Genomic DNA, 19,880 nt, shown 5'->3' with positions numbered 1-19,880 from the left:
CGATGCAAGCTGTTTGCCAGGCTCGCCGTGCGAGAGACACGGGGGTAACGCACCTGCTCGGCTGCTTCGTGCTCAGCCTTCAGGCAATCTCCTGGGTTTATTTCCAGGCTCCGCAGCTGTTCTTTCTGCAAGCCAGGAGCAGACAGCAACATAACTTGGCCAGATTGACTCTCCTGACTGTGTCCAAGCTGTTGTGGGAATGCTCCTTGTTTATTCTCTGCTGACCTGTTGTAACGAACCAGCCCGGTCCTGCCCATCCAGGGACAGCGGAGAGCAAGGGGACCTCTGCCCAGCACTGACCTGCATCAGCGTTGAACAGGACTATGATCATTTCTGGAATTTTACCAGTAATTTAGAGAGGAATTCTCCTCGATGAAGAGATGCAGGGATATTTCTGCTGCCTGTGCTGAAAAACAGAAGGAATGTGCAAATCTGAAGCGTCAATGCGTCTTGTGCCTTCTAAGTCCAACATCTCAAACGCGTTGGTTACTTTTAAAACTTGGTAGTGAGACACAAGGTAAAAGATTTGTATGGGCAGAATCCTTTAAAGGGTACGAGTTGGGCAGGAACTGAATTTCTGTAGTGCTGGCCTTTTTTTCCTCAAGTTAGGGCTGCAGGGCTGGTTGAAAATTGTGCTAAGGCACAGCCCCATTGAAGGAAATTTTGGGTGCTGTTTGCAGTTTGAGAGAAGGAAGCTGCAGTGTCTGAAAAAGAGCCGATGCACTCCCAGATAGAAATACTGACAAAAAATAAGGGAGGTATTAAAAATCCAGAGTGCCCTTAGGAAGTAACTGCAGAGAATCCTCAGCTGTCATCTTCTTGGCGTGGGACACGTAGCACGTGTGTCCCATCCTTTGTGTATGGAGGACTGTCTCGGACAAAAATATCACTGTTTTCTCCTGTTAAAAACTTGTATTTCTTCTCTGGGAGTTGTTCCCATATGACCAGAGTGCAAAATGGGGGAGTTCTCGCCTTGCCACTTGAAGGCAGTAGGGTGAACTCTTAAATAATAAAAATAAATCTCTTGGGGAAGCCAAGTGAAGGGCTTTCTGGTAGATGTAACGTGAACGTACTGCGCAGTCTTTAAAAATACATGTTGTGTGTAGAGGGGTTCTCGCCTTCTGCAACCTGGCTGTAAGGGAAATACATGCGGTGCTTTGCTGGTCGGGTTTTGGCTTTGTGTGCTTCAGTTTATAAATAAGTGCCAAGAAAATGAGTATTTTGTTGTAAAGATGTTTTCAAGGCCACGTATTTTTTTTTTTTTTTAAAGAGAATCGTGGAAGACAAGCTGACAATTTAATGGTGCATGATGCACTAATAAAAATGTCTGTGTGGTTGCGTTTAATCCTTTAAAGGAGGGAAAAGAAACACAGTAGTTATCAGCATTCAAAAGGCAAGACGCAGGCTTAAACGTATGCAAAGCCTTGGAGAGAGACTGAAGAAATGTACTGACTATGTTGCAGAAAGCTTCTGACAGGCACATCACATCTTTGAAAGTAAGATTTGAATTATTAGAGCTGCCTTTGTTTATTAAATTGAGCCTCCAGCAAGAGGATTATAGGAAGAAATAGCGTGCAGACTCAAGTTGCGTTGGCATAAATTTTAATAGGTGATAAAATTTACTTTATTGAGCTAATTCAGTAAGAAAATTCAAATAGATTTTTAAAAGATCCAGGTGTGTATTAGATACCTAAAGAAATAGACTTCAAGCACACGAATAAGCCTCCTTTTATGGAATCCAGTGTGCTTTTAGCGACGGGTAATCCTTTTAAAACAAGACTTCTTCAAGGCAAACTCCAACAGAAGAGTTTTTGTTTAATTTTAAATTGGGAATGTGAGGGAAGGATGCAGAGAGCTAATAAGAGAGTAATTATACACGCTATTGCCAAGTTGAGGAAGGGCAGAGACCATTAAAATGCCATTTTAGGAGTTAATTACAGGGTGTTTCAAGTCGATGCTGGTGTCCTGATTTCTGTTTAATCCACATATAGCATGTATTTAGGATGTTGTGTTCATGACATCTAATTTCTATTTTAAGGAACTTTAGGCCACTGCGTTATGAAATACCGTCACCAAAAAAAAGAAAAGAAAAAAATCTTCCAGCCTCCATAGGGTTTGTGCCTGTTGGATTTGATTAGGAAATATGCAAAAGCAATAACGGAGCTGGAAAAACCTTAGCGAATATTTTTGGGACCGGCACACATACCATGAATAAAGCATTGCAGTGGAATTTGGTTAGTTAAATCTCTTCTGAAGCTCATTTAATAATTCCAGAGCCTCTGCTACTGCTCAGATGTAGCCAGCCGTAATTTGTTTCAAGGTTAGTCTTTGACTTCTGTTTTATTAGCTTTTCCGTCTATATTCTTCCACTTGTGCAGTTTCTCAAGTGAAACTACATAATGGTTTAGCTAAAACTGGGATCCTTTAGATAGGGGCTTTAAATTGGAATTCTTCAGAAACGTTTAATGAAAGCTCTGCATGAGGCAGATGTCAGGATTTTCTCTTCAATTGGGTGGGATTGTGGTGGGGAGAGCAGATTAGGCTCCTTTGCAGTTGATGTGCTGCCTAGAGGAAGTGACATTTATGCTCTTGATCCTTCAGTGATTCTGCATGTCAAGAGCTGAGCCTTGAAATTCGTCAGCAGTGCTGTCTTAAGAGCAGACAGGACTGAATAAGAGGATTTTTACAGATAGAGGGGAAAAAATTCAACGCCGATGGCTGTTGCAGATCCTTAAGTACTTCAATTTTTCCTTTTTTTTTCTTCACATGTCCCCTGTAGGAAATCGGAGAGGAAAATCACTTTAAATCACCAACTGATCTATTTTTGAAGTTGAAAAATCTGAGATGCATTAGAATTCAGAGACCTCCCTTTGCTTAAGGTAAGAGAGGAGCAGATTCTCCCTGTTCCCTGCTTAATCAATGTCTGTATTCGATTAACTCTCGGGCTGGAGTTTCTGTAATGTGTTTAAAATGTTTGGCCTGCTGTCGATGCCGAAACGGTTAACGTTCATCCGATTTAATAACTTGCAGCTGCGGAAGGCATATGGCTGGGTGTTTACAGGAGGTGTCGTGGCAATAACCAGGTTCAGCCTGCCCAGAGGAAGGGAAGCAGGCTGCTTCGCGCGGGGACTCCACCAGCTCGGTCGCGGTGCTGGGGCAGAGATGAGCTGGTGGGTTTTGTTGTACGGCTAAAGGGCTGTCATGCCTAAAACCTAATTTTCAGAGGTTTTTATTTTCCCCCTTTGGACGGTAAGTAAGCTCGGTAACTTCTGAAGGATGCTGGGGGAGGGAAATAGGGTGGAGGTGGTGAAAAATCTCCCTTCGGAGAGGTAGTAGTTGCCTGAATTTCATGAAAGGTGAGACTTGGTGAGCTGTAGTTACGTTACCATGGTATCCATAAATTACTCCAGTGTGAGAGCTTGCAAGTATTGGTGGTGAATTAGTCCGGGTAAGGTGGTGGGTGAGAACAGGTCTGCATGCTATTAGCCTATTTGTTTTTCTGTGAGAAGTATGTTAATGTCCTTCTTTTGTATATTGTATATAATTATCCATGCTGTAAGCATGAGCTCGGTAGCACAAAAGAGGCAGGATTTTTAACCTGTTGTCCTTGCATGGAGGCTTTGGGAAGCTAGATAAAATACACGTCTTAAACTGAAGCTTGGCTTTCTGTGAGACTGATTTTCAAGTAGAAGTTTCTCCTCGTGTTAAATTTAGTGATTATTTTTTGTGCTTAAACAGTTTCTTTACTGGTTGTGGTATATCTTGCTGTGTGCAACTTCAGGAAACCTAATTCAAAAGGAGAGATGCCAAAACTGGAAGGTAGGAAATCTTGTCTGGGGTTTCCAGTGTGCCTCTTGAGTTACAGCTGAAAGATAAAAGCTCTTTCAGAGCTGCTATCCCAGACATGTGATTTCAAAGCATTTCCAAATGATTAAAGGAAACTTTAAACTTCTGCCCAATAATTAATACATGCTGTTCTTGTGTGTTTAATCTGAAATTGGTAAGTTTTATTTTTCAGGCTTTTGCTGCTGAATTTGTTCAGCTTGGGGTGAGTACTCCTGTGAATCTGCCGAGGTTTATTTCAGAACTTGATGTACAAACGTCAAGCCTGCACGGGTGTATGTGAGCTGTCATTTCCAATTAGTTTGTGCAGCAGGACTGTCTTGGGCACAGAATGTCTTAAATTCTCTTGTTACTTTTGAATGAGCAGAAAAGAGCATCTGTGTTAGCAATTAAAATCTTCTGTCGGAAGTAGGAAATTAATTTTTAACTGTCCAGACAAACTTGTTTGGAAATTAAGGTGGTGTTTTGCAAAAAAGCATCCATTTTGTGTTACTGCACTGTGCCTTTCTATCCTTTGTGCAGCTGGAGTAAAAAACAAACACACTGAATCCCTTGTGGTGGTTTTTTTATCAGTTGCTTCAAATGTTCACTCTTCTATCGCTTGCTATATTCTCCAAGTCTACTCCCGAATTGTTTGACTTGTCAAACTCATCATCCTTCCCAGACTTTTTCAAGCTTAACTGATCATAGAATATGCTTTTTATTAACATTGAGGCAATAGAATCTGGGAGAATACCTCCTGTTTAGCAGGGGAATAAAGTTTTGCTGCCAGGTTTTAAATATATTTCCTCTTAAACATGCTTAGCAATCTGCTTATGTGAGCATCATGAGTTTTTATATTTAAAGTGGAGTGATTTTTTTTTTCTTTAGGATAAAAGTAGTTGAAGATGTGAATTGTGAGGGACAGATGAAATTAAGCTGCAGAAGCACTGATGGCAATCTACAAAGCTTTAATGTGCTAATGTAGTCTAGGCATTATACATATTTAGAAGCAGTCTAGATTGAATCCTGGAGAAAAAGCAGAGTTATTCATAGACTCCTGTCTTGATCGTGCTTTCCTGTAAGTGATGGATGGTATGAAACAGTGGTTTGAAGGAGATGCTAAAAATTATTTTGCTGCTGTTAGAACTGTATCGGATATTAATTGCCCCCAAGTTCAGTATTGGTTTAAAAAAAATAAAGGGGAGGGTGGTAGATGAAAGAATCATGTTTGCAAAATTTCCTAGCTTTTTGTAGACCTTTTTTTTGCCTTCATGAATTATTCAAATGTTCAAGTTTGGTATATTGCTGTATTTAATATGTTTTAAATGACATTGCATCAGTTAATATGGTGAAGAAGAAGATCTGGGTGGACTGATAATTAATCTGCCAGGGGCAACAGCAGCAGAGAAGCTATTGACATAGATTGAACAGTTTATTTTATACAAAGAGGGAGCATTTTAGCATCCACTAAAAGAGTATTTTGATAGAGCGGGACTGAGAAGCTTTCTGGAGCCAGTGTGTCTATTCTAGCACGTTGCCTTGACCCTGGCTGGAGCCTCTGGATGCCCTGCAATATAAAGTAATAATTTATAGACTGTCAGTGGGGTTGAAAGAGAATAAAGAGTGAATGCATTGAATTTCTAGATGAAAAGGGGAGCCTGTAGCAGCCAGAAGGAAATAGGTTAGTATTAATTTTATTATTATGCTTGAATATTGAACAGCTGTTGGACAGAAACTTCAGGAGAATACTCTGTTCCTGGCAATGGGGGGTGTGGGGGTGTGCGGGTACAACTTCTTCTTGAAGAAACTTTTACAGTATTGGTGACAACAGAACGTTTTGCCTGCGTGTTCACTCATCTCACTCACTACTAGAGGCGCCAGGTTACTACAACCCGCTGGCTGCACCCTCCTAGTAAATGTGCCCGTGGATACCAGGTCGTGTCGTCGACTTCTGCATCAGTCTGTCTTTCGTGTCACATCTCCAGGTCAATATTGTCTTTCCAAAGCAGCAAGGGCATTCTAGATTAATTTTGGAGGCTGATGCCCTTCTGTGAAGTCTTCTCATCCTTGTTGACGGCCTCAATTCATGTTTCCAGAGCTGGTTGTTAAATTAGCTTTTTCTGTAATAATTCTGTGATGGCTTCTTATTCTACTTGTGCTTCAGCGGTAACTGTTCAGCTGTAATAATTAGGATGAAGTCTTTCTAGGTTGCTTGATCTATCCTATATTTAAATAACTGAGTCTGTGCGTCTAGGGCACCTGCTGAAGTTTAACATCCCCTTTATCTCCCCTGGTAAAACGCAGGTGGCCTTTAGACTGCAGAGGAGCTTTAACCTTTTTGTTTTCTATTTCTGCTTTGTGTTAATTAAGATTTTGGCTAACCTTTAACTAGCAACATCTGAAAAACTGTCATTTCAGAAGGTTGTTCTGAACTCCACTCAAACAAGGGGATGTTTCAGTCCTGTGACCGTCCCGGCACTGGTGCTTCCGTGCAGCCACCTCCCAGCTCATCGGGCACTTCTGGGATCTGATGCACCATAGCTGGGTGGAAGGAGATCATTGCAGCGAGCCTGTTAATTGCTTCTCGAGTGACCTAGTTCCCTTGCTGGAAACAGATGTGGAAACAGATGCGTAAGCTTTCCCTTCCTTCTCTGTATTTTATGATCATGGTAGAGTCTAGATTGGCACATCCAGAGCCGCTTCCCCAGCAGGGTGCTTTGTTTTGTTTTGTTTTTTTTTCCAAAGGACCAGCTTCTGTTTGGAAATTTCCACAAGCTCGGTGTATTTTGTGTCGTTTCCCCGCGGAGGTGAGACGGGCTGTGCCCAAGCGCGCTTTTCTGTAGGTACTGTGGAAATGTCACATCACCATATTTTATTACCCTAATGTGGGAATTAGTTTCTCCAAGCAGATGGCAAAAAGGTGGTTTGGTTAATTTGTACCTACTTGAAATAAGTCACTAAATGGGCGTTAAACCACTCATTTATTAGGCCAGAGCATATTAGTGGTGGATAAGCGGTGATATTAGATTACAAGCTCAAAAACAGTGAGGAACTGGGCAGGTATCTGCAACTAAAACAAAACCAGACAAAATGTTAAACTGACTTACAGCTGTTGGAGCCTGCAAATAATCAGCCTTTACAAAGGAGAGTGATGGCTGTCGGAGAAGTTTGCCTCACCAAGAATTTTTCTGGTAAATTCAGCATTTCTCCCATAAAAATCTCTCTTGTGCTGTTTGCTAGCAGACTTGGCTTGTAGGGTAACATCCATCTGACGGCCACTGAGATGATACCAGGTGCATGCTGGCCTTTATTTGCCCAGTTGGGCACGGTTACGTGCTGCACCCAGCCTAGTATTAGTCGTGTGTCGTCGGAAAAAGATCTGCCATTGCAGTCAAAAACTGGTCTTTCAACCATGTCCTTCCCCAAAGGTGAAACTATTTTTTTCTGTTCTTGGAGAAATACACCTTGCAGAAGGGGTAAAATCACTTAATAGTTAACTAACACTAATTACTAATTCTGTGAAGCCTGCAACAAAATAGGGTTTGTTTTCTGCCCAACATTTTGGGCTTTGTGAAGTGTGGTCTTTCATAAACATGTGGTTCTTCTTGTGCTTTAGTAGGTACCAGGTGCAGCAGAGATGCTTGTTAAATTCTGCCACTGTGTTCTCATTGCCCGAGGAGTTAATAATGCTCTGGGCGTCCTGACGGGAGGAGCTCCCGCACTTGCTGCAGCTGCAAATCTTCCTTTATCTTCCTGCTGTTCCTGCTTTGGCAGAGTGTCTCTTAGCATCGCCAAGCGGTATAAATCGAAGTGAAACTGGCCCAGTAGCCAGCTGAAGGCTGGGAAATGTTGCCATGCCTTCTCCGAGAGTATTTTGGAGTTGTGTAAGCAGTTTCTCAATGGCAAGGGTTATATCTAATGGAACAAAAGGAAGCTGAGCTAACAAGAATAGCAAAAGGGGAAAAAAAAATATTTCTCGGTCGTGTGTATTAACGAGGCTATCAAAGCTGATAACCTGATGTGGCCAAATCAAGTTGTTGAGAGTAGCTCTTGTTGCAGCCTCTAGCAGCAGGTCCGGGGCAGCTCGATGGTGAGCCCAAACAGCTTTCTCTGGGCTGGGGCGTGCCCAGGCTGCAACTCGGCATGGGGGACCTTCCATCAACTGGGCACCTTCCTTTGGAGTTACTGAGGTCCTCACTCCTAGACGTTGATAATGGGGAGGGAGAGGATATCCATCCGTCTTCTCTTTGGCAAAGTGCTCCTTAAATTCGACAAGAGAAGTAGCACGACTTCCTGGTACTGCGAGGAAATATTCTCGACGCAGAGTATTTTAGTACACTTGTTGCATTATGAGGTTTCCATTAGTGCCAACTAATTACGTGGACCATGTTGCATTTGAGTTGCAGTTACATTGACCGATGTACAATAATTAGCTTTAATACATACTTCCGTGTGTAGGGGAGATTTAATTGCTTGCTGTTTTTTTGACAAAGATATTGCTATTTTCCATAATTAGGTTTCCCCTGTCTTCTGGAAGTGACTCTCAAGAACTAGCACCCACTCAAATAGGAAGATACAGCCACCGACAATTTCTTTGAGATGAATATGGCATTAGCATTCTCTCTGGCAGCTTTGCTAATGGCATTTTGTACATCTTGCTCACAAGCAAATACTTTGTCTTCGCGTCCATCTAACAACATTAAGCCTTACAAGCGCGTTTTCTGTAATGCAGTGCTATTTCCAGCTAAAATGGAAATGCTTTTGGATCAAACTCGTTGGTCTGCAGTAACGTACGTTAATGGAGGTAGCCTGCTTACGCATCTTGATGCTTGTGGCTAACAAATTTTATATCAATCCACATGTTTTCTGTGGAGAGGGACGGCACGGCAGCCCACAGCCCTGTCTGCCTCTGGCTGTACGATGTGGTGGGAAGACTGAATTGATGTCTTCTCCTCTGAAGTATCGGGAACCTACCTGCTTTGCGTCATGCCCGGCAGCCAGTGGTGTCAGCAATGCAACGGGCAGACGTAACCAGTAGTTTTAGCTTTTTGTGCCTTTCCTCGGTATCTTCCAGGCACCATCTTTTCTGAAAATTATCAGCGACGCTAGGAAAGAAGTAAAAAACGCTCTATTTGCATTATTAGTCAATGCTTAGAATGCTTAGAATAGGAACGCTTATAATGCGTAAAATAAAAATGCTTATATATGCATAGAATACTAAATGCTTACGTTTCCGCTTAAAATGTTTACTTTGAAAATTCTTTTTGTTTAAATTTTCAGTAAAGCTGCTCGCACAGAAATGCTATGAATCACTTTATCCTGTCTGTATATGCAGTCTCTTGCTGCAATGCATATTGCTGAATGTGTTCAGCATAAACAGTATAATCAGCGAAACTATTGTTAATGTTTAATTGCTAACTGGATCTTTGCATGTTCGCAGAATTTTTTGGCAATGCCATTGCCAGTTGCTCAAAAGAAAAACTCCCCACAAAGAACCCACTTGCGAGTAAATTATGCTTGCAGTGCTACATTTGTCAGTGGCAGACCTATCATTAATAGTACAAACTTTTTAAAATAACTAAGATGCAACAATAAAGCCACAACAAATATTAAATACATATGAAATAACTTGTTATAAAATTTCCAATAATGCTTTGAAGTGTATTGCTAATAAACCATTTTTACAGTGGCGTGATGAGTTCCATCTGTAGAGTGATTTAAGTGTCTTCATCTTAATAGCTCTTTTGCCTGTAGCGGTGTTATAAGGTCAAGATTAATGATGAGGTATAATATCATTGTCAGGCTCAACACATTTTTCTTGATAGATTTTCATTAGATTAACGACCTCATTGTAGGATAGACACAACTTGTCCATAAAGCAATCGTTATGTTTGTGTAGAGATAGATTGATAAAGCTCTCCTCCCTTCGTGGTTGTTCTCCTCCTTCTTTCACCTCTGCATTTCTCGTGTTCATCATCTTGCAAGTTGGCGAGCAGGGAACCAGGATGAGCTGGTGCTGTGCGCGCTGACTTTCACCGTGGTCGGTCTTCTCAAGGATCGAAGTTTTCCTCTCCGCGTTCAGTGGAGAGTAAGGTTTTGAGGCTGGCTTGTGCCGTTTCCGAATACCCTCGTCTGAATTTCCTATTTGTGGAACTGAGCTGAGTGTCTGAACTATAAGGACGTTCATAAAGTCTCTAAAAGGGAACCTGTTGAGTGAATTTTCATCAAGTGGAGATCTCCTTAAGCTTGTTGAGTGCTGGAGGCTTCATTCTGAATCTGTTTAGCTGAGGTTAAACAGTTTATATTTTCTTGTATTTCTGGTAAAGATATTTTCATTTTGGTAAAAGCTCTTCCTCCAAAGAGGCAAATCTATTCAAATCTTAAAACACCAAAAATTCAGCCTCTCTAACTATTTGCAGAATGTCTAGAGTATACTCTAGAGTATCTTCTAGTGACCTGAGCATCTATAATTTTTGCTGTTCTGGGATGTGGTGAATAGTGCTAGTTGTTTGCTGTGAATCAGCAGGAGTTAACATAAAACACTATCGTCAGAGGGTTGAACCAAGATATTAAAATATCCTACTGCCAGTTTAAAACTGGAAATACTATTTTTTTCTGAAATCTGTGCAGCAAAACCAGATATTTATAATAACGATGTAAAAACACGTAAAAGTAGTGCAGTTTGTATTTAGATGAGCACTTTAGGAACTGCTGCTGCAAAATGTGCTCGCTCTTGCTTTAACAATAAAAGGTCTTCTAGGAAATCTAAATAAAAGTATTTCGGATCAGGAGGTAATATTTGATGATTGACTCATCTCCTCTTCTTCCCTGCTTCTTCTGTCCATGAGTTGTGTGTTTTGGGGTTTAGAATAGATGGTGTGGAGAGGAGAGAGGTCAGTGCTTGTCGGGTAACTGGATTGCCTGGGAACATTCCTGTGTCAGTGTTTCCTGTTCAGTTCAAGTATTTGTAACTTGTGTCTTTGCTGTGGAGAATATGCTCTGAGTGGGTTTTAAGTTTCTGCCCCAGTGTCTTAAGACAACACTTTTTGCCATTGGAAAATGTGTGGTTTTGGAGGGAAAAAAAAAAAAGCATCAGTTTAGTCATAGACACCTCACTGGCTACAAGTCACGCTTGGAAAGTCAAGGGTGCTGACCTGGAGTTAAGAATAGGAGCATCCCTGGAATTGGGTTCATCTTCAGAATGATTGTGAAAGGGTTTGGGGTTGACTTGGGTTTTTTTGCTTGCAAACAGAATTTTTGCATATGCTGCTCGTTTCGGAGATACTTTGTAATGAAGGAATTCTGAACTATATTGGACTTACTTCAATTTTAGGCTGTTCTTAAAGCTTCTTGAAGTTTGCTTTGCTTCTCCCCAAAATAGCTAACTTGATTGCATCCTTCCTGTTTGTTCCTTCTTACTTTGAAATCTTCCTTGCTATTAAGCTTGTGGTAGCGGTGCTGCCTACCTTTGCGGGGGAGAGGAGGCCCTGGGCTTGTTGATGTTTCACAGCAGTTTATTTAAAATAGAAAAATCGACTCCTACTTCTGCAGAGCAGAACTTGCCTTGGAAAAAAAACAGGTAAACCACGAAACTGAGTTTCTTTTAGCAACAGGAATGGATGCATAAAGTGGTGATGATTTAACCTGTTTTGGAAAAGAGGATAATATTTTCCTGCCAGTTCTGACTTGCTGTCCCAATGCATTATATGCGTGTGTTTGTATGAATACATATTCATACATTATTTATTGACATGGGAGAGTTTGGTAGTTTATGGTCCATTAGATTCAGTCTCAGAGTAGTGATCAAAGACCACACATCTATCACAAATCATTCCCTTTTACCTGAACTGCCGGGGGAGACGGAGGGAATTGTAGCCTCTTTTTGCAGGAGAACAATTGAATAAGAGAACTGCCTTTATCCTGCTTGTTTCATGTTAATAGCTGTTTTTTCATAACTGGAATTCTCTAAGTAGTAGTAGGTAAATCTTGGGATTCTGAGGATTTACATTGTGCAGCTTCTGTGAAAATGCCCCCGTCTTCCAAGGATATTGAATGCGTCTCTGCTGATTTAAACGGGGCTACTCAAAGTATTTGGTGTAAGTATCAAGGTCTAATTTAACCCTTCTGCCTTGCTGACAGGGAGCTAGGAGGACTTTGTCTGCAGCAGCTCTGGGCCGGTGCCTGCCTGGGTTTCAGCAGGAATACCGGTTATGTGGCTACAGCCGCCGACACCTCGATTCCCCGCTGGGACCGGGGAATTGCTTGCAGGCTTCAGGCAGCGACTGTCGTACAGGCACGTGGTAAAAAATTTGCAATCCAGAAGTGAAATTGTGTTCTTCCTGAAGCCTGTAGCAAAACTCCTGTAGGTTAATTTGTGTAAAATAAGATGCAAGAAGAGAGTAGAAGAAAAAAATTGGGGCTTGGGGAGGTGGTGCAGAGAAAAGTCAGGAAGCAAAGATGCTTAGCTGAACGCCGTCGTCGCTGTAGGGGCACCACAGCATCCTTGAGCACGAGAGTCTTTACTCGATGGCTGCATGATGTTTAGTCTGTCCTCCTAGCACTGAGGGTATTAAACCCCGCAATCCCAGCCAAACAGCAGCCTCAAAAGCCCCATCCCACATTTTTTTAATGTGGAAATCCAATTGGGAGTATTGCTGGGGGGCCTGCAGTTAATCCAATCAAACTAAGAGCCCGTAGAGGAAACAGAAACCATCGTGTAGCCGCAGACCGAAATCAGTCTGTGCTTGTTAGGATCGAGGTTATTGCACCGCCAGTTATTTCCCTTGAAACACATGAAGTATCTGTTGTTCGTGTCTTTTGTTTAATGATATTGCTAGACACTGCGGTTGACACTAGGGTTTTTTGCATGAGACTGATCCCAAGAAGAAAAGCAGTAAGATTATGTTGTCAAGAGCAGTAAGTTCGGGTTGCAGCTTTCTATTCTGTGGGTTGCTCAGTATTTAGAGGTTGAAGAAATTTGAGTGCCACTTCTTAAAGAATAGCGAGTATCCTGTTATAAGATTATAATTCCGTGTATTGCAACAGGAAGAACAGCTAAAATCTATCTTGAGAAGTGGAGCCAAAGAACATGATTAGAGACTCCCTCTGGATTAACATTGACTGTAAATCCGCATTTGGAGCTGAGCATGGTCTCTTCGTAAATTCTTTTGTTTCCTGAACATAAGAAACTGCAGTCAAGACATCTTCAGTCCTGTAATTATTGAGGTGGAAGCGGGGAGGAGTCTTAGTTACAGAGGCTAATGGAGAACAGAGTTTCATAAGGAAGAACTGTTGTGTAGAGTCGGGATATTTGTGTAAGTTTATGATTTCTGGGCTTTAAGAACTAGTTTTATTGCTATGACTTAACTGATCCAGCACTTACTACAGTTAGTGCATAGAGGGCAAGGTGTGATGGGAGGGACTGTGCGAACTTCATTGAGACGATACTCATCTTTTATAGCAAGCCAAGGACTTTGTATGCAGGCAAAGAGCTGCCTCCTGCACGGGAACGTTATCAAAAGCCTTTTCTATCCAAATGGAAATTACGCAAGCCTCCTCTTCTGAATCTATTGTGAATCTAAGGAGTTTGGAGTGATTTCATCTATTTTTCTAGCCTGTGAGAAGCAATTCAGTGCAGCTGTCCCTCCGGCTCCCTCCGAGGGATCGAGGTCCGGTGCGTGGGAGGGTGCGTGGCTGCCTGCCCTGGGAACCCCTGCAGGAGGGCTGTCGGTGCGCTGCCGGGTGGCGTTGCGCCCTGCACGGAGGAGAAACCATCAGTCCCCTCCTTGCAGGGGTCTCCAGGACCCCCTGAGGGCAGCCACTGGGGAGAGCAAAATCCAAACCCGCCTCATCCCAGCAGAAACGGAGTGGTCCCTCTCCTAATTGCGAGAAGGTGGCAGGAGGCAGCAAAATCAGGCTCTGTATCGTGCTCCCACAGAAGTGAGAAATAGGTACGTGGCATATATGCCCTAGCAGGGCAAGTCAGAAGAGGCTTGATGTCCAGACAGACCAGTAGAAAATATTTGATGCTTTGGGAGCTGCTTGCTCACTTCCATCTCTTATATTCCAGGGTATCCAGATGAAGCCAAAACTTTTTTTTTTTTTGAAAGGCTAAAGCTCTTTCCTTTTTCAGAATTGAATTACTGTGTCTGGAGGTTGAGCTAGAGAAGGCAAACTTGCTTCAGAAGAGCGTTTGAGAGTTTAATAGACCGTTAGGACTTTTTTTATTGGTGCGAGTTAACCTAATTCTAAAACACAAACTGGAAGGATGTAGCCACCAGAATGTACGCAGACTTTTTTTGCCACAGTACAAAAAGATACTTTACAAGCTTCCACTTCAAGCTGTTAGACAAACTGAATAGGGCCATTATTGTAACATCTATCCTCCATTAACTGCTTCTAAATGTGGTAAAGCACAGTGAAATATTTTTTTTTCTTATTTCAATACAATTATTACCACTTTACTAGTGAATGACATGAAAAAGGAGTTTCTGTAGGGGATGCGTGGATACACTTCTGTAAGGCTACCTCTCCTAAGGACAAACCACTTAAACTTGCTGAAGTCCCATTAGACTGGGATGAAATTAAACTGAAACTCAGCTGCTCCAGGAAATGACATAGATATTCCATTAAAAAAACCTAACCAAAAAACCAACTTTGATTGTAACCACTGGTTTCGATATCAAAGCACTGGAGCAGAGTGTGTGTGTGTGTGTAGAGATGTGGAATGGATGAGACCTGGCCTTGAAGAGGGCGGTGGGGACCGTGCCTTCACAAAATGGTGCTGTGGATCTGTCCCTGCTGCTGCTCTCTCAATCGTCTGTGTCCTCCTGGAGCGGGACCCGAAACGGGTCAGTGTTCTGGCTGCATCTGCAAAAACGCTGAGCAAAGCAGAAGGGTTACTTCATGTCTTGCAACTTGTCAACCATTTCCACGTGTATACCCGTCCCGTTGTGATTTTTATTTTGATGACAGCCTGCTGGAGTTTCATTTGCAATGCAGTATAACCTCTAGGTACTTTAAAAAGCAAAACCAAAACAAAAAAACCCTAAAGCCATCCTGTTTAGTGGGATAACTCCTGTCTTCTCATTGTGCAGTTGGTTAGTCCTGTCTGAATAACTTGCATTTGTTGAATTTTTCTTTTCCAGACCATTTTCTTAGTTTATGAAGCATCCTGTTTTCCACCGTCCTTGCAATGCTGCCCTAGCTTTGCACATTTACTGGATGATAGAGACAACGATCACTGTTAATAGAAAATATTGAACAGAAACAGGGAAGTCCCACAGACCGTGCTCTGTGCCCTTCCACTTGATGCTTTAGCTGGTGATCTCCAGGAGCTGTCGCTTCCCTGGGCCCTTCTGCAGCCACCGGCTGGAGCAGCCGCTTGTGCGCGGCGTCCGTCCTTGCCTTGCCTGTGCAAATGCTGCGTGTTCATCTCGTTTGATGCAACTCGGTGTTGCTGCTCTCGGTCAAATAACACACACCACTGGGACTTGTTCCTGGCGGGGTGGAGTTGTTTCTTAGGCTTGTTTGTGTTTGGTTTAAAAAGTGTAGGTTTAGATCATGGATGAAATACACCTGTCTACAAATATTAGAAGAACTGAGATCCCGGTGCTTAAAATATTGGGGTAGAATGCTTGCAAAATGTGAATTTATTTTTCAAGCAGGCATAGGCGTAAAAAAGTCACAAAAATGAAGAATTTGGCACTATGGTAGAGTTTGAAGGTCTGGTATTTCCTGCTGTCTTCAAGAGTGAAGTCTGTTGTTTGCTCCAACGGGCAAAACTATTTAAACTTAGACGTGGCCTTCCCGAATAGAGCTGGAGAATAGATAGGCACATGGTATCCCCCAGCCAGGTCCCTGCGTTCGATCTCCGATCCTGCATTGTGGCTCTGGTCCCCCTGAATAAGGAGTCTGAAGATTTTGCAATTCTGTTTCTTACAAAGAAAAGCTGTCTTGACTGATCTACTTCAAATTATATTTTGTTTGCTAGAATTTTAAAGCTCCAAATCCTGCCAAGCCTGCATTAGGTTCTGTGTTGGACATACGAGTCTATAATAATTGTAGGTATGCATCCCAGTTTTGTTGGAAGCGAAGAAGGAATCTCAGAAATGAGCAAAACACAGGAGCCACGGACAAAAATATTCCATCTCTCCCCATGCAACAGTTCTTTTTACTTTACTGACCTGCATCTCTTCCTGGAGAGAGAAGTCTTCTCTGAAAACCTTTCATCTCTTCTCCGCAGTCATTCTGACCTTTCTTTTCACTGGGAAATTTTTTTTTTGTCTATTGGATGTTTAATGGTAATCACCTCCTGTACTTCAAAATAAATAATTCACTGTCATAGCTATATAGAATAATTCACGGCCAAAGCAGATTGCTATCAAGTAGCTTTCAGCATGTTTTTAGATCGCTTCAAATTTTATTCTGCCCTCCTTTTTCATCAACTCTTCTAAGGAGCTGAAAAGTAGGATGAAAAAAGGTGAAATAAAAGGATATCTCTATCTTATGCCTTATTACATGCCTATAGGCATTCATGGGCTGTATTCTAAAAAACAGAATTGAAGTTACTGTTGTGCCTTATGTAAAAGCTAGCTCAGCCTTTGTGGTGAGCTTCAATAAAAACAGGATTTGTACGTTATCTTGGTCTCCCCAGTACCCAGCGCTGCTGCCTCCGAGTAATCTCTGGCGTGCTGAATACGAAAAAATCTAGAAACAGAAGGTTTCCAAACACGTTTGCCAGGGTTAATGCCAGAGTCTAAACACAAACTCTGCTGGGACAGACTGTTATTTGGAGAATGAAGTGCCAGACAGAGCTTGATTTGAAGGATTAGGAGAAGGAAACTCAGCACCTCTCCCCAGAAATAGACGTTTCGTGGATCGGAGACCCCGCTGCTGGGTGTTTGCTCTTCTGCCTCGACCCCCCTCCCCGTTATCTACAGCTCGGACACCGTTAACCTGGTGCGTATATTTTCATGTACAGATCCTTAGAAAGCGATCGTTTAGAAGTGGGGCCGTGCACAGGCACTGCTTTATTTCAGCATCAGACGTTCCTGGTGCCCGTCCGCGTTGGTTTATGCAGCCGGGCTGTGTCTAAGCCGGGCTGTGTCTAAACCGGGCTGTAAAACCCAGAGGTGGCCATTCCCGAGGTCTCTGCCCTCTCTATTTGTTGTTCAAGCCAGCATGTATGGAAAACTTTATGCTTTATGTTGCTGCTGAGCTTGTGTTTACCAATATTGAGGTTCAGCCACTACTAATATATTACAGGATGTACTTTGAGGAAAAGTATTTTCAGTGGGTTTTTTCAAAGTGAACACTATGAGAAAACACCCGTGAAAGCAATTATAATCAAAGCTTCAAAACTTCCTGGCAAAATCCCTTTAATAAAGTTGTGAAGTGACATTGCTTATTGTTGCCCAGGTCATTCTCTTTAGAAATATTTAGTTGAAGCAGCAAAACTTCGCCAAAAGCTTTAATTCTGCAATTGAGTAACTACCATCAGTAACCCCTTCCCGGAGAACCATCTGTACAGAGCGCCAGGGTTTGCTAAGCTCGAAAAATGAGGCATTTTTCGCTCTAACTTAAAACAGATTTTATTTATTTCTCTGCTATAAGCAGTGTTACTTCCTTAACCTCTGCTTGTTGTGAGTACAGTTGTGAATAATTTATGCCAATAATAAACTGTAAACATCAGTGAACCAAAACTGTGGGGTTTGGGGCTTCCCGGAGGTTTGAGCTTTCGGGGGAGCACTTAGAAGCAGTGCAGGAGGGAGCCGCTAATGCGTGTACCGCTGTGACGCTGGCTCCTGCAGCGCTGTCGTCTGTCCATCGCTTACTGGAAGGCAAGGCATGATTAACTGCAGAAATTACCTGAAGCTCGCTAGCGACTGCCAAACAAAAACATGCTCTCGTGAAGATGTTGGACCGTGTCTTCAAAGTTCATCTGCTAGATAGGAACTGCGTGTAATTTTTAGGGCGAGGTGTGCGTGCTCTCCAAAGCCTCGTGCCCGCGCCTTTTAAATGGTGGCAGTGTTCAGACTAGAAGGGTTCTTCTATTTTTATTTGAAGGCCGCACGCGAGCAGGCACGCCAAATACTTGCCAGCTGTCCGAGTTTTAATTTGGAGCATGCTTTGTATTGAATTCTTGTCGGCGTTGTAATGAGTTGGCAGCAGAAGCGCCTGCATCTCTGTCCGCTCTGTTACTGTCTGCGAAACCCTGTCGGGAAAGAGAACACCGCTCCGCCTTTCCCACTAAAGTGCACGTTGCATATCAGGCTGCTTAATAGCAGGAAGAAAAAGATGATGTTCTAAATAATGGGGATTTTTTAGTGGAAACTCCTAGAGGGAACCTGGTAGGGAAGAAATGAAAAGCACAAAGCAAACTTGGGGCTTTCTGGGCAGCAAGAAGAGTCAACAGGTCTAACCCGGTCAGGGTCACTGCGCTATGCTGCCTGTTGGCACCGGGGTAAAAGATTTTCCTTTTCTGTTCATGTAAAAGGTCTCCCAGAGCATATGCTGAGAGCAAAACAGATAAACACATTTTTTCCAGAATGAAGGAAGCTCGTGCTACTTTGGCTGCTCGATACTTACAGCCGTTATTTCCCAATTCATTAGGAAAGGAAAGGAGACGGAGAGCTCAACTGCGAGCTGGCTCGCTGTCATGCCTGGGTGACAGTGTCGTGTCACTTGGTGAAGGAATTTAGTTGCAGGCTGTAGTTGCTAATGTGTACATAACTGCATGAGACAACTTTCAAGCATTTCTGATAAGCCAGTAAAATGTAAAGTGATAGTGAAAAAATCTCCTTTTGATCCTAGGTTATGTGTTCACTTTCCATTAATTTCCAGGGAAAACACATCCGCTTGTGAAACCGGCAGGAGCGATGCCCTGCGCCAGCAGCCAGGCAGCTCCTCGGGTCTGGCGGAGAGGGGGTTTTCTGATGTTGCCCTCTCTTTTCAAAAAGGAGGGAGACCCAGCGTCAGGCTTTGCATTTTAGTTCATCCAGTGTATGTTTTCAGCAGAGACAGGTGAGCAGTAAGAAAGAGACCCAGATGACTTCCCGCAACTGGATCGGGGTAGCCGTGTGTGACGTGCAAAACTTGTCCTGCAGCGGGCAGTAACATTGGGCTGGGTAAACGAAGACATGGCTTTTTTGTTTTGTTAAAGCTGCTTTGTTAAGCACAGAGTCGATGCTGCTATTTAAGTTCTGTTGCTGTAAGCTATAGACATGCTAAGATACATAAACCTCATGGTGCATGGCTAGGTGCTTTGTCCTGCATTGTTGTGGTCTGTGCACCTTAAACGCTGGGGGTTTTTTTGTATTATTCATAAATCCAGCCTAGAATTAGGTTGGAAATCCTGGATCTGTGGCTTGAAAAGCAGGTTGGTTGGTTGGGGTTTTTTTTTTTCTCTAAACCTTCCTCTAGGTGGGTAGGTTTGATAGCTGTTCACCATGCCATGAAGAGGGAAGCAGGAGGGGAAAACTCTGCTTTTTTTGTCTTACCAACCTTAAAGATGTACGTGCATAACGTTGAGCTGCAGAAGGGGATTTCCAAAGTAGATATGTTCTGACTTTTTAGGGCTAAATAGACCATGAGTTACGTGGCTTATCTTCTCTCCAGTGGCATGATCAAAATTTAAATTACTGCCGCTGTACTGAATCAGTCCTTGCATTAAAGGAATTTGGCTTTACATGCTGGCCTCCAGCAGAAAGCTCAGATCCGAGTAATGAGTTTCCAGAGAGCTGTGTGGCTGGGGTGGCAGAGACTTCACCCGGGCGCTCCTGTCCCCTCTCCTGTCCCCTCTGTCCCCCATGGCACGTGTGCTGGGACGCCTGCGCCTTCAGTTCAGCGCCGGGCTGAACGTTATCCATCTACTTAGGAAGCGTGTGCTATGTTACTGTTTAAATGTGTTAGCTTTCTTTTCCTTATAATTTGACTATTCCTTGACTGTGGCTTAAACGTAAAATACCTTCCCACCTTTAAGATAAAGGTTATAATGGTTTAACCAGCTGGCAGGTACTGCGGGCTTTCTGTCAGCGAAGTTGTCTTAGGATATA

The 19,880-nt window shown here is 42.8% G+C and overlaps 1 protein-coding gene across 21 annotated transcripts in view; it reads left to right on the top strand.

Moving 5' to 3' along the window:
• GLCE (glucuronic acid epimerase) overlaps positions 1-19,880 on the top strand; it is a 55,651-nt gene that overhangs the window by 14,623 nt on the left and 21,148 nt on the right. For 13 of the 21 annotated variants that reach the window (XR_012043866.1, XR_012043865.1, XR_012043862.1 and 10 more), the window contains exon 1: positions 6,244-6,456. The exons of 2 other annotated variants lie outside the window; for them this stretch is intronic. Coding sequence is in view for 5 of the 19 variants with exons in the window: in XM_072870668.1 (XP_072726769.1) it covers positions 6,356-6,456 (101 nt within the window). In the remaining 14 variants the exon portion in view is untranslated. Of the gene's footprint in view, positions 1-1,270; positions 1,497-2,779; positions 2,880-3,030; positions 3,250-6,243; positions 6,457-19,880 lie in introns of those variants that run through there. 6 more of the 21 variants (XM_072870663.1, XM_072870664.1, XM_072870658.1 and 3 more) reach the window with 5 other exon arrangements.

Source organism: Ciconia boyciana, chromosome 8 (genome assembly GCF_034638445.1).
Source record: "Ciconia boyciana chromosome 8, ASM3463844v1, whole genome shotgun sequence".
NCBI lineage: Eukaryota > Metazoa > Chordata > Aves > Ciconiiformes > Ciconiidae > Ciconia > Ciconia boyciana.
This window is presented reverse-complemented; position numbering and strand designations above follow the sequence as displayed.